The sequence below is a fragment of the Haliotis rufescens genome, unplaced genomic scaffold (genome assembly GCF_023055435.1).
Source record: "Haliotis rufescens isolate VD_foot unplaced genomic scaffold, xgHalRufe1.0.p SCAF_3, whole genome shotgun sequence".
Classification (NCBI taxonomy): Eukaryota; Metazoa; Mollusca; class Gastropoda; order Lepetellida; family Haliotidae; genus Haliotis; species Haliotis rufescens.
Genome location: NW_025964001.1, coordinates 19799581 through 19813411, shown reverse-complemented (window position 1 = coordinate 19813411; position 13831 = coordinate 19799581). Strand labels below are relative to the sequence as shown.

The following is a 13831-nucleotide window of genomic DNA, read 5'->3' as shown; positions in this document are numbered from 1 at the left end:
CCGGATTAACCAATCATGGTTAAGGAGTAATGTCCATTTGTATGTACAAGAACGGAGGTTTCCGGACAAACAAGGTTTCACGATTGTCTTGTACCCAGGAAACACATCAAATGACCACCAGTTAAGGCCACAATTTACGAACTCGCTTTTCTTGAACCAAATAAATAATAAGCGTTGTATCTCTGATCTCTAGCCATTGGTGGTTCAACAGAGAATACTCTGTTCTAGTTCCATATGTGAGAAGTGATGTGTACGTTTGTGGTGGTTGTGGTGGTGCTGGTGGTACACTTGAGATGATGGCGACTGCAGTTGAGGTGATGATGACTACAGTGTGACGACTACAGTTGCGGTGACGACTACACCTTGACGACTACAGTTGTGATGTTGACGAGTACTGTTTAGTCAATGACGACTACAGCTGAGTTGGTAACCGCTACAGCATGCCGACTACAGTTGAGTTGATCTCAGCCCCTTGTGCTGACATAGGTTACTGTGACCTTGTAGTTTCATTGTCTTAACGAGCATTTAACGTGTAAGGTGCATGTAGGGTGTTTCATCTGCTATGATCCATAGCTCACACTTTTAACAACATACATATGTATCGCTTAACCATAATATGCCACAGTGTTATAACAATTAATACAACAATACGCCTTGCCTTACAAAATACCGTGACCCGTGAAGATTCCGGGGTAGAATAGGTCTTCAGCAACCCATGCTTGCCGTAAAAGGTGACTATGCTTGTCGTAAAAGGCGACTAACGGGATCGGGTGCATGGTCAGGCTCGCTGACTTGGTTGATGCATGTCATCGATCCCAATTGCGTGGATTGATGCTCATGATATTAATCACTGTATTGTCTGGTCCAGACTCGATTATTTACAGACTGCCGTCACATAGCTGTAATATTGCTGAGTGCGGCGTTAAAAAACAAACCACCCAACCAACACAATACTGTACATGTATATAGTTACGCATGATGAATCGCCTATTACATCAGTTGTGAGCAAAACACACCTGTTAGAGACATAAACAAGTTAAAAAATCCATGTTTCTTTCGGTATATACTGACCAGAAAATTTGAACTATAAAGTTTTATTTTTATTTGATATTTCCTCATTTTCAACCCTGTCTTTGCTGGACATTTTGGAGTACCTCTCTCTCGTCGATTCCGGCATAAATCCATGTATATAGTCCTCTGAAGTCAACCAGATATCTCCTGTACTTCAAACTGTTTAGCCCATCAGTCGTCATTCGATCCAATCCAGACCTCAAATAATTAAATCTGAAACGGCAATTTGAATAAACCCAAACGTACATCATGAATAGCACCTCTATTCTCTACGTTGTGCCTTTACTTTAAATTTTATTGTCATTTTCAACAGGACAAGGTTGTCTTCGTCAGGTAACACATGTGTATATGTTGGCACAGTCTACCACACCTACACCAGGTCTTACACTATTTAACTCTTCACTCTTAACACAGTTCAGTTCTGGTGTCCCCAGCCGTGATAGGCCGCCTCCCTGGTCTAGTGGTAGAGCGTCCGCCCGGAGAGCGGAAGGTCCGGGGTTTGATACCCGGCCGCGTCATACCAAAAGACGTTAAAAGATGGTACTTGTTGTTACCTTGTCTAGCGCTCGACATTAAGGGGCTAAAATAAGTACTGGTCGGCTCGGAGTCAGTATATCTGAGCGGGGTACTCAATAAACTGCGGCATGATATCTCAAAGGGCTCGCACTATAAAATTGGCAATAGGCACTAGTACAAGCAGCCAAACACACACACACACACACACACACACACACACACACACACACACACACACACACACACACACACACACACACACAGAGTTTAAATGTGCATTTCAGCGATGTTAAAAAATCTGATTTATCATTAAAAAAATATGGCCTCATGCTGCTGTAAACTACTCCAAATTCGAATCGCACATATATTACATGAAGCGTGTGCTTTCATTTTAAACCTGGTCTCGGATTTTACTCTCTCTCTTATGCGTGCGTCTCTCTCTCTCGCTCTCTCTCTCTCTCTCTCTCTCTCTCCTCTCTCTCTCTTTCTTTCTCTCTCTCTCTCTCTCTCTCTCTCTCTCTCTCTCTCTCTCTCTCTCTCTCTCTCTCTCTCTTAATATATATGTTACCTGCTAGGATTTATCCAGCTCTGTGGGTGAGTGAGATCCAAGTACAGGGAGGCATTCATCGGATATCTGACTACGTGGTAACCTCTTTCACGGACCCTACAAAAGAACATTATTGTGACAGGCTATGTATGAGAACAAACAGGAGTCTCAAAAAACAATATAACTGTAACAATATACAAGTACATTTCACATTTCAAACCATGATACAGTATAATTAGTTTATAACTTTCCCCCCTTTTTCCTACCTCCCTGTGAAGGCATGAAATAATAAACCCATTGCCTGAGATGACAAGGTTTGTTGACATTTATGAACTTAGAAGAAATTTCACAAGATCCCAACCTTCGTGCATGAACAGGTACCTGTAGTAGATGTCGTCGTCCTCCCCTCCCCAGTCGAAGTACATGTTGGAGTAGCCGTTCACTCGTCTAAACACATCTGGCTTAAAGCTCACCACGCCGCCAAATCGTACTGGGGGCGGAATACTGAAAGATGTAAGAAGTGAATTTAGTTGAATGCCATTTGTGACGGAATTACAGATGGGTGTGGGAGGAAAACCCCACATGCATGGGTAAGGTGTTGACAGTCCAAGGATGATACTATGATACACATCTGGGAGCCGAACCCAGGGTAGGGAGGTACGCAACTCGTGGCAGCTGATTGCGGCGCCTTTGAGTGAGTGAGTGAGTGAGTGAGTGAGTGGGGTTTAACGCCGCTTTTAACATAATTCCAGTTATATCAGCGTGTCAGCTTAATGTGGGAGGAAAGCCCGAAGTGATGCAGGTCTCAGACGTTTACCACGAGCACCACGAAACCCACGAGCATGGGTATGGCGCTGACAAACCTAGAAACATAATTTGGGCGAACCGGGATTCTGGCGTGCCCAAGGGACGCACCTCTGCACAGTGAATCGCGGCGCCTTAGACTACTGGGCTACCGCGCCTTTGAGAATTGGTCAATCCGTGACCCAGTGTATATGATCAGGTAGTGCATATAGCTTTAAGTAGTCACAGAAGGACTATAAGCTTTGAACTTCTACAACGCTGTATAACTGAAGTACTTTGCAAAGCATCGCTAAACTCACACACCATTGACAAATAGTTTACAAATAATAATAATTATGATTATTATTTATGGTTAAAGAATATTTGATTATACATCGTGTTATATTCATTGTGAACTCTGTTGTTCGTGAACTAACTACACGAAATCTTGAAAGAAAGCCACCATAAGTCACCGGTGATTCCAGCGCTCCAAGTTGATTGAGTGAAAGCGTGGCATGTCGTCGCAGATGTAGGCGTTGGCGTCTACTTGCGGGATAAGGTCGATGTCGTGGAAGACATAACAGTCAAAGCCACACATTTTTTCACCTTCAACGAAGCCGATATTCCTTGACATCCCTCTGTTAAATCTGGAGCCTGGTGCCTATAATATATAAGATGACAAATTGTAAACGTAAAGGAGGACACGAGTGGGCCAGTCGTCAAAGGCATCCACATTCACTGTGCACAGGCGTGTCAGATACCTGTGATATTGGGTCCAAATCAAGGTTCACCCATTTAATTTCCTAGTTTGTCAGCGCCATACCCGTACGCGTGAGTCTAACGCCCGTATGAGTAGTTGCTGTCCTTCCACAAACTAACGCACCTGGTATAACTGAAACACAGTAAACCGTTCAAAGCGGCATTGAAACAAACTCACTATAAAAATGTAAATCATGGTTATTTTATCATCATCTTTAATTGCGCCACAGAGGGAATCATTGCCGTCCAAATGTAGAAGTTGAAATAAATAATTCTGTCCAAGCAAACAATAATACCAGACGGCAGAAACTATTACTTTACTTTTTGTAACATATACTAAACAAAACATTTATTCCAGCCCACACTCTTAGAGTCACAAAGTCAGCGACCTTACCCACGCAGCCACCGAGGCTCCCACAAAAAATGGAAGTACGACAATTGGTATCTAGATCACGTATTTTGTATACCCCTCTGATAAGTGTAGATTGGCACGGCACCCATGGCCGAAAGCTTTGAACAGACAATGACTGTTAGAACGTGGTCAAATTATGTTATATTTGGGATTACACTTTCATAGTAAAGTGGAAATACTGGTATCAAGTCTTTGAATGTGATTTTGTAGAGATACACACGAGAGAGAGAATTTATGAATGACTACTTCTTTACATGAGGAACATTTCAGATTATCTGCTAACTCAGCTGAATGAGTAAGGTGTAAGCATAAACTCCGAAACGTTGTGTTCCTCATGTAAAGAAGTTGACATCCATAATTCTCTCTCTTCCAAATTCTGGTACTTTCTTGAGTGGAATCCACCCAGGATAGGAACCTAATTTACTTGTGATGGGGATAATAAGATGTTGGATCCAGTCTTGGCCATTAATACATACATATATTATACATACATAAGTACACATCCATCTTCAATTTGGTACATGCAAATAACAGTTTGCGACTCGTTGCCGGTACCTAAGTCGGTACTAATTTTCAATGTTGGTCAATAATACATTGCATTTAGTCTTCATATGAACATGTGTTATAAATTTGTGAAATGTACGAAGGTATTGTCAAACCTGTTCTACAACAATAATCATGTACTGTATGCCTTGTTTATTCAGGAAGTAGTGCACGTTTTTCAGAAATATCTTGAGATGGGAGGTTCTATCTCGGTATGGCACCACAATGGCCACTCTCTGGACGGGCGCACACCCTCGCGGAGTGTACATTCCTCCAAGCTCCAAGCGTTTCCCGTGGATGCCTTCCAGTGCTTCTAAAGTCTGGGGTATAACGTCGATGGGGATGAGTTTCCTAGCTGAAATATACCGTGACAAGTGTACAAATCACCAAACCTTACCACCCGGTCCATGTTTGTGTTGGTTTGTTGTTTTACGCCGTACTCAGCAATATTCCAGCTATATGACGGCGGTCTGTAAATAATCGAGTATGGACCAGACAATCCAGCGATTGATATCATGAGCATCTATCCACGCAATTGGGATTCGATGACATGCATCAACCAAGTCAGCGAGCCTGACCACCCGATCCCGTTAGTCGCCTCTTACGACAAGCATAGTCGATTTTTATGGCAAGCATGGGTTGCTGAAGACCTATTCTAAACCGGATCCCCACTGGTCCCGGTCCATGTACATCCGGTCAATGTACATCCGGTACATGTACATCCGATCCATGTACATTCGATCCATGTGGCTGCCTCGTACGACAAGCATACATTTAGGTTGGAGACCTATTCTGTGTGCGGGAACCAACCAAACCATCGAACCTGACCACCGGTCCATGTAGCTCCCTAAATAGTCAAGCACAGTTTTCTAGGGGCCTTATCCCATGTAATGCAACCAACCAAGCCTTCGAGTCTGACCCCCGGTCCGTGTAGCTGCCTCATACGTCTAACATAGTTTGCTAGGGACATTTCCCATGTAACGAACCAACCAACTGATTACACGGTTCATATAGCTGCCTCATACATGCACAGACAAGCATAGTTTGCCGGCGACGTATTCTGACCCCGATGAGATACATAAAGTGGGTGTATACGCAGCTAACGTGTAATGATTATATAGGAGAACTCCTTCACAACATTTGAGAACAAAGCACGTGTATGTCCAGGGGCATGTTAATGCGACTCACCTGAGGATGTTACGACTGCTTGGCATTGTGGCATGTTTACAAGTTTAGAACCATTGTGTGTTAAGCAAGGAGAGCGTCCAATAAAGATAGTCTCTGTGTCATTACGAACCTCCTCCCTGGGCGTTGCATCAGATCGTGGAGGCATGCATGTGTTCAACACATAGAGGTTGTCCTTTGTTACAATGCCAATATTTGCTGGCTGTGTCGACGATCTTTCCAATACAAATAAGGTAATAACCATACCTAGAGTGACCACTCCGATAAGGCCAACCTTTATTTTCTTCCGTGACAAGGGCATTCTGAATATAAACGTAATGGTTTTCAAAACGATGACTTAATCACATTAATCCATTTGAATCTCTCTTAACTCCATGTCCAAATGGTTAGCCCGCATCAAAGTGAATGCAATATGTATGGGCTACACAGGGCTATATATCTTACTCTTTGGCTATAGGTCATGATTGGACCGCAGATAGTTTGTACTGGCTGTCACAGTTTAGTCATGTGTGTGTGTTAAGTAACCTATATACAGCACTCACTTCCCACATTGCCGTCATGTCATGTTGTTTCTTCTAAAGAAGTCGATGAAATAGTGTCAATAGTGACCACCTCAATGACATTGGCTTGCAATGTAGTAGTATGATTACACACACTTCAAAAGGGTTTTATATTTCCGAGAATGGTCAAATACAAGGAAAATACAACGCATGATCCCTTTACTATGTAACGGCACGTCCAGTAATTTGAATCTTTCAACACAAACATTGTAATGCTAAGTGCTACGACCGCTGATAGTACATTCAGATATGCTATGCCCACTTGTTTCAAGGACTGCACCGTGATATAACTTGACTAATGTTCAAAGCGGCGTTAAACCCAACTCACTGACACACTTTAAAGGACTTATATAGAATTATGTTGGCTGTCGTAAGTAAGATGAATGAGAGTGAAAAGTTTGTGTATTGGCAATGTTCCCAACGGCATTTGTACCCAGGGTCACAAAATAGGAACGTATTAGTCAGTTGGACAGAAGTGTCTCACACCTTCTCGTTCCTACATTGTCCGGTGCACCTATTTTTTTCTAATGAACAGTGGGCTCCCTGCGCACAATTTCTGACTGTCAGTAAGAATGCAGGCGTTTAAGTTGATGTTCAGTGGGAAATATTGCAATATGTATGAGACATATTCATTACGCTAGATATATATAGTGTAATGAATATGTGACCTCTCTATCAATATATGTCACACACCCCTCTATCAATATGTCACACATCTTTTTATCACTTTATGTCACACATCTCTCTATTGATATATGTCAAACTCCTCTCTATCAATATATGTCACAAACCTCTCTATCAATATATGTCACACACCGTTCTATCAATATGTCAAACTCCTCTCTATCAATATATGTCACAAACCTCTCTATCAATATATGTCACACACCGTTCTATCAATATGTCACACACACCTCTATCAATATATGTCACACACCTCTCTATCAATATATGTCACACACCTCTCTATCAATATATGTCACACACCGTTCTATCAATATGTCACACACCTCTCTATCAATATATGTCACACACCTCTCTATCAATATATGTCACACACCGTTCTATCAATATGTCACACACCTCTCTATCAATATATGTCACACACCGTTCTATCAATATGTCACACACCTCTCTATCAATATATGTCACACACCGTTCTATCAATATGTCACACACCTCTCTATCAATATATGTCACACACCGTTCTATCAATATGTCACACACCTCTCTATCAATATATGTCACACACCGTTCTATCAATATGTCACACACCTCTCTATCAATATATGTCACACACCTCTCTATCAATATATGTCACACACCGTTCTATCAATATGTCACACACCTCTCTATCAATATATGTCACACACCTCTCTATCAATATATGTCACACACCTCTCTATCAATATATGTCACACACCGTTCTATCAATATGTCACACACCTCTCTATCAATATATGTCACACACCGTTCTATCAATATGTCATACACCTCTCCATTACTATATGTCACACACTTCTCTATTGATATATGTCACACACCTCCCTATAAATATATTTCACAAACCTCTCTTTTGATATATGTCACACACCTCTCTATAAATATATCTAACACACCTCTCTATCAACATATGTCACATTCCTCTCAATAAATATATGTCACGCACCATATCATGAGCTTGTGTTTATGAAACACAATCATAAATAGGTGAGCGTATCCGTAGCCTATATGTCCGTAACCAGGTAACGGCCGTGTCAACAAAAAAATCACTACATGTGTTGCCTTGACTTTTTTTTTGGGGGGGGGGGGGGAATAACGCCCTTTACGTATTCCTATCAAACAGCCATGCTTCATTTTTCATTCTGTAGTCGTGATCAGATGTCATTATTACTGAAACAGCTCTGAACTCAGCGAGAACGAAAAGAAAAAAACAGACATGAATGCGATATATAATCCGTCTCACTGGTGTTATGTATTTATACCCTTTTAACGTGATCTGCCTGAACGTCTGCCATAAACACAATTCAACACGGTTTTACGAGACGCCATATCGGAAAAATAAGACGATTAAAAGATGCGAAATTTATTTGTTGAGACTGATACATATTGTACATGTATAATTTTATACCAACGTAATAAGTAGTAGTAGTAGTAGTAGTAGTAGTAGTAGTAGTAGTAGTAGTAGTAGTAGTAGTAGTAGTAGTAGCAGCAGCAGAAATAGCGGCACAAACATTACACAGGGCGTTAAAGACACCTTGTAAATAAACAACTTTCATAATCGCATCACACCTTCATGTAAACATGTGTACACCCACCAACCCACCAGCCCCATCCAACGTTATCAATATTCACTCAATCTTATCACATCCTCACCCCCAACCCCACCTCCGTGAAATTCGTACCCTTAGCCCCTCCCTCTTCCTTCCATGTACAAAATACTCACTGCTCAAACTGTTCTCTCTAGGCGTTGTAGAATGAACTTTCCACAAGAAAATGAATGTCATCTTCGATATCTTGTTAATCACAAAGAATCATTTAAAGGTGGAACTGGTTTGTTGTATCTGCCTTGTTAAACATATAGATATTAAATTACTTTTGATTTTAACTATAATAGAAAACAATAAACAAGAATAAGAAACCTATAACGAGAAATATTGTCATTGGTGACAATGTCAAACTGTCAAGTTCCTCGATAGGCCGCCTCGGCTGACGCATGGATCTATATATATATATATATATATATATATATATATATATATATATATATATATATTCTGTTTGTTCAATTGCGATATTATCAAAATGTTAACAAATTATGTTATAATTTGTACTAGTCCAGACTGATGCCGATTTATAGTGCTAGCCCACTGAGATACCATGCCGCAGTTTAACATGAATACCCCTCTCAGACACAGTATACTGACTCCGAGCCGACCAGTCCTTGTTTTAGCTCCTTAATGCCGAGTGCCAGACAGGGTAATCGTACCCCAGACCTTCCGCCCCGGGCAGAGATCTACCTCTAGACCACTGAGGCGGTCCTAGTCAATGTAATTTCATTTTGTTCATTAGCAACAATTCAACTTCTGATTTTTTGGTATAGCGGTGCTATTGTATATCTTTAATCATATTTACTTGTTCCTAAAAGGGGAGCATGAAAGAATATATTGGGTCACTTTTTCGAGTTTCCATTCTGAGTAAGGAAACCAGTATAGCCTTATCCAGGTCACGTACCACCTACATGTATGTCTGAGCAACAATTTGTTTGCTTTGAACTTTCCTTCTCAAAGGATGCACATCTTAGTACTGATCGGAGCCTTTTCATTCACTGATTCACTGTCCCCGGGGAAGTCGTGTATATCATCGTATCCCAACTGCTTGTATCGATGCTCATGATGTCAGTCACTGGATTGCCTGATCAAGTTTAATTATTTACAGACCCAAGTTTTATAACTGGAATATTGCTGCATGCGGCTTTAAACCATACTGATTCAGTGAGCTGAAATGTTTTTTTTTTACTACAGTCATTTGTTGCATTAATGAGTGTCAAGGTGGGAAATGTTACATTTTTATCCTTTGAGTTAATAGTGAGTGAGTTGGGTTTAACGCCGCTTTTGACATTATTCCAGTTATATGCGGTGTGTCAGCTTAATGTAGGAGGAAAGCCTGAAGTGATGCAGGTCTCAGACGTTTACCACTTCGGTGAAACCCACGAGCACGGGTATGGTGCTGACAAACAGAAACATAATCGGGTGAACCTGGATTCGAACCCACAATCATAGGTTTCTGGCGCACCCAAGGGACTCAACTCTGCACAGCGAATCGCGGCGCCTTAGACGACTGCACCCCCCCCCCCCCCCCCCCCCCCCCCGATCATCATTAGTACAATACAATATAATACAATGCAAAATAGTTTATTGTAGTCTCGTACCGTATACAACAAGACAAGTACCACAATGCATTATGTATTGACCAGGTAGAGAGACGCACGCATAACTGTGACTCCAAAAACTATTATTGATGTTTCAGTGATGATAAACAGGCACACAAAATCCCTTCAAATTCCATCCACTGGAATACCATTTCTTGCGTGTAATGACGGATTTAGAACATGGGGCACTGATCGGCTGTCCTACTGCAATCCAAGTTATAGGATTACACGTGTTGCCGGATAAAGACGTGGAATCAATAAGAACTAATAACAAATCCAAGATAATCCCTCCTAACCACCCAACGATATGTAGCCAATGCAGTATATCCAAATACATCCTAATTACCCAATTATTCCTCAATTGAGATGTCATTCTGGGGACGAACCATTCAACCCCATGGTGTTAGTCTGGTGTAACTACAGGTAGTCATGCATGATTACAGCGATTGACTCAGTTTCGCCGGGACATCGCCACACAGTGTGGTGGGCCACACCACGGGTTCTATGTCCGTGGGATGCTTTCTGAACAAATTATCATGAGCAATACACCTACAAAGAGGTGTGCTCTGTTTCAGTAGAGAGCTGTTACCACGGTAAGAGTCTGAAGGTAGTGATTTGCGCCATAATTACGTGGAAACAAACTTCAAATGTTTATCCTTTTCATATTCCATCCATTGTCCCTTTTGATATTTCGACATGATCTTGTTTTACTGGTAATAGTAGGGTGTCTTTAAGAACAGGTAAGCCATTACTTTAAGTAGATACGCCATTTCCCAGTTGCGATAATTTTGTTTGAGTCATTGGATTTGCTTATTTGTTGTTTATGAAGCCTGAATACCATTCTCTTATTCTGGTATTTCTGTATTATATGACAGCATTACCACTACAAGTGGCATAAAATATCACTTACGGAATACCTGACATAATGATATATAAGAATTAAGTGCTCTTCTACATTGTTTACATTTCTTGTGTCACTGATGACAAACGTGTCGGTGATACATTACTAATTATTAAGGGCGGTGGGGTAGCTTAGTGGTTAAAGCGTTCGCTCGTCACGCCGAAGGCCCAGGTTCGATACCGCACATGGGTACAACGTGTGAAGCCCATTTCTGGTGTCCCCCGCCGTTATAGTGCTGTAATATTGCTAAAAGCGGCGTAAAACAATACTCACTCACTCACTCACTCACTCATTACGTTACTTCAATCTCATGATTGAAGTTTTGGGTTCAGTTTTGGGTTCTGGTTACCAGTCTTCGTCATAAACTGTTTTCGCTATCTTATATTGTTGTTAGAAAGAAATGACATTTTATTACGTCAGCAAGACATATCGTTATCCCCAAAAGAAATATGAAATATGTCATTGTGAATGGTAATAACATTGATATTGAACGTCTTGTTCACGTTTTAGGTACCACGATCCACAATGACAAACTGCACTGTAACGTGCTATAACTCGACGGATGGAAGTCAAGTCGACATTCAATCAGAGGCGGAAATATTTGCATTCGTGATGATCACATTGACAATTCTAGGAGTTGGTGGAAATATGCTCTGTGTGGTGGTTCTCTTGCGAGTTCAACAAACAGTGAAAGGAACACGTCTATTGAAACATCTTTCAATCACAGAAATATTCGCCCTCGTGCTCTGCCTCCTCAGCAAAACCTTACCGGACTTCATAACTGCAAGACATATCTCTACAAGTCTAAAGCCGTTTGTGTCTCCTCTTGCGTTCACGGTATACACATACGAAATATACCTGACTGTGTTAATTGCAATGCAAAGAGCACTTGCTTTAACTAAGCCCCTGATGTTTGATATATATGTGCACAAATCTACCATAAACAAGATGTTGATCTTCTTGGGAATCGCATCAATCGCTTTAAGCGTTCCTCATTGGATTGCCCTCAGTCCTCAATTGTACTTTGATCAGGAACTCAACAGAACATGGCTCCACGCAAATGGTAATCCGTACCGAACATCGTACGGATACTCCGTGTTTTATTCGGGATATGTCACCTTCATCGTCCAGTGCTTCATCCCAGTTATAGCTCTCACCATTTCTAACTGCTGTCTAATTTATTCAAGAATTCAAATGACACGGAGGTCCGTGCTGCCAAATGACAACGGTAAAAAACTTATTGTAGTTGTCATTGCCATTACATCTATATCGCTTGTCACACATTTAATTTCTGCAGCAGCAATGTTGTTTCAAGAAAATCCCTATAGTTTAAGATTAAAAGATTTATTCATAGTTGTTAAACTTTCAATAAACTTTGTATTTTATTCCCTCTTTGGTAGAGCCTTTAGAGCAACTTTGTTGATAGTCTGTGGAGTAACGAGGAGTTCTGTCATTGGTAAAACGGCGGACGTAACGTCTATATAATATCATTTGATGGTTAATACATGAACCTAGCATCAATATATCCTTTGTTAATACATGGAACGATATTCAGGGTATGGTAGAACGAGGGACTTAACATCCATATAGCCTTTGCTAAAACACGGAACTGTATTGATAACACTTATGGTTAGACCTGTAGAACAGGTGCTGGTACAATGACAGATAATGGTAACATCGGCATACCTTTATAAACACACGCAGCAACTGACAGGGTACGAGTATTTGTATTAGGCAATTAAAGCAGGAACTGCTGTAATAACGGACTTAACATCCATATTCCCTTATAAGTATAGATAGTACTGGAGAGTATGGAAGTCATTTTAATTTTTGTAATCGTGATGGTTAAAACACGATTGCGATAATACCATATACTAATACCACCATTGCAAATGAATTTCGATAGTACTCTGGCTTCAGTGGACATGGTGCCAGGCCGAACATGTCTCAGCTTCAGTAGATTGTTATGGAATTTGTGGGAGGTACCGCTTATCATGCTTGCTAGTGTAAATGAAATTGTTTATGTGTTCTGACTAGCGGATGGTAAAGTATTAACTATAGGTAGCGATAATATGTATGTTTTTCATTGTTTTCGATAGTCAAAATAGTATCATGTCAAATCTCCATATTAACGCTTGCCATGTATGTATTGTCATCGGACCATAGACAATGCATTGAAAGGCATTGATAATTAAATCATTCGTTACGCCTCTAACAATCATATATATACTACACAGAAACATAGGATCTACCCCTCCACACCATAAGCATGTTTGAAAATAAAGCACTGCTCAACCTATTTGAAATGAGTTAGTATTTTGTTCTGCACTGTTGAAAGGGAGTCACATTCATACATGTATTGAACTTCGAAGGGGATATGAGGTTGCCAGGTCGTTTAAGGCACCACAGTTCCGTCCCTTAGGTTTTTCAGAAGCTATGCACATGAGTTGGAAACTCCAATTTGCCCATGATATGTTTCTAGGTTTCGCCGCACTATAACTGATTTGGTTGGTTTAACGCAACTAGTAAACGTTTACCCAAACCTCACTCAGCCGTGAGACAAAAGTATAAAGTATTCACATCAATTTTTGTAAACCAGGTGAAAAGTTAATGTGCTGATATA

At 40.8% G+C, this 13831-nt stretch overlaps 2 protein-coding genes across 2 annotated transcripts; one reads left to right on the top strand and one right to left on the bottom strand.

Moving 5' to 3' along the window:
* Positions 1 to 1120: 1120 nt before the first annotated feature.
* LOC124137090 (beta-1,4-N-acetylgalactosaminyltransferase bre-4-like) lies at positions 1121 to 6181 on the bottom strand. Its single transcript, XM_046503244.2, has 6 exons — positions 5820 to 6181; positions 4748 to 4986; positions 3391 to 3578; positions 2516 to 2638; positions 2156 to 2251; positions 1121 to 1284 (listed from the first exon to the last, which is right to left on the bottom strand). Exons 1-6 carry the CDS (start codon positions 6115 to 6117, stop codon positions 1122 to 1124), a joined length of 1107 nt encoding a protein of 368 aa, XP_046359200.2. The 5' UTR covers positions 6118 to 6181; the 3' UTR covers position 1121.
* A 4595-nt stretch (positions 6182 to 10776) lies between these two features.
* Positions 10777 to 13462, top strand: LOC124137089 (FMRFamide receptor-like). Its single transcript, XM_046503243.1, has 2 exons — positions 10777 to 10900; positions 11719 to 13462. The coding sequence occupies exon 2, from the start codon at positions 11734 to 11736 to the stop codon at positions 12691 to 12693; it is 960 nt and encodes a 319-aa protein (XP_046359199.1). The 5' UTR covers positions 10777 to 10900; positions 11719 to 11733; the 3' UTR covers positions 12694 to 13462.
* Positions 13463 to 13831: the final 369 nt, after the last annotated feature.

Excerpts from the sequence above, each read along its gene's own strand:
- LOC124137090 (XM_046503244.2), bottom strand. The coding sequence starts at position 6,117 with ATGCCCTTGTCACGGAAGAAAATAAAGGTTGGCCTTATCGGAGTGGTC. Across the intron at positions 3,579-4,747 it reads TGATTATTGTTGTAGAACAG|GCACCAGGCTCCAGATTTAA; the intron begins GTTTGACAATAC and ends TATATATTATAG. Across the intron at positions 2,639-3,390 it reads TTGGAGCGCTGGAATCACCG|TATTCCGCCCCCAGTACGAT; the intron begins GTGACTTATGGT and ends TACATCTTTCAG.
- LOC124137089 (XM_046503243.1), top strand. The coding sequence starts at position 11,734 with ATGACAAACTGCACTGTAACGTGCTATAACTCGACGGATGGAAGTCAA.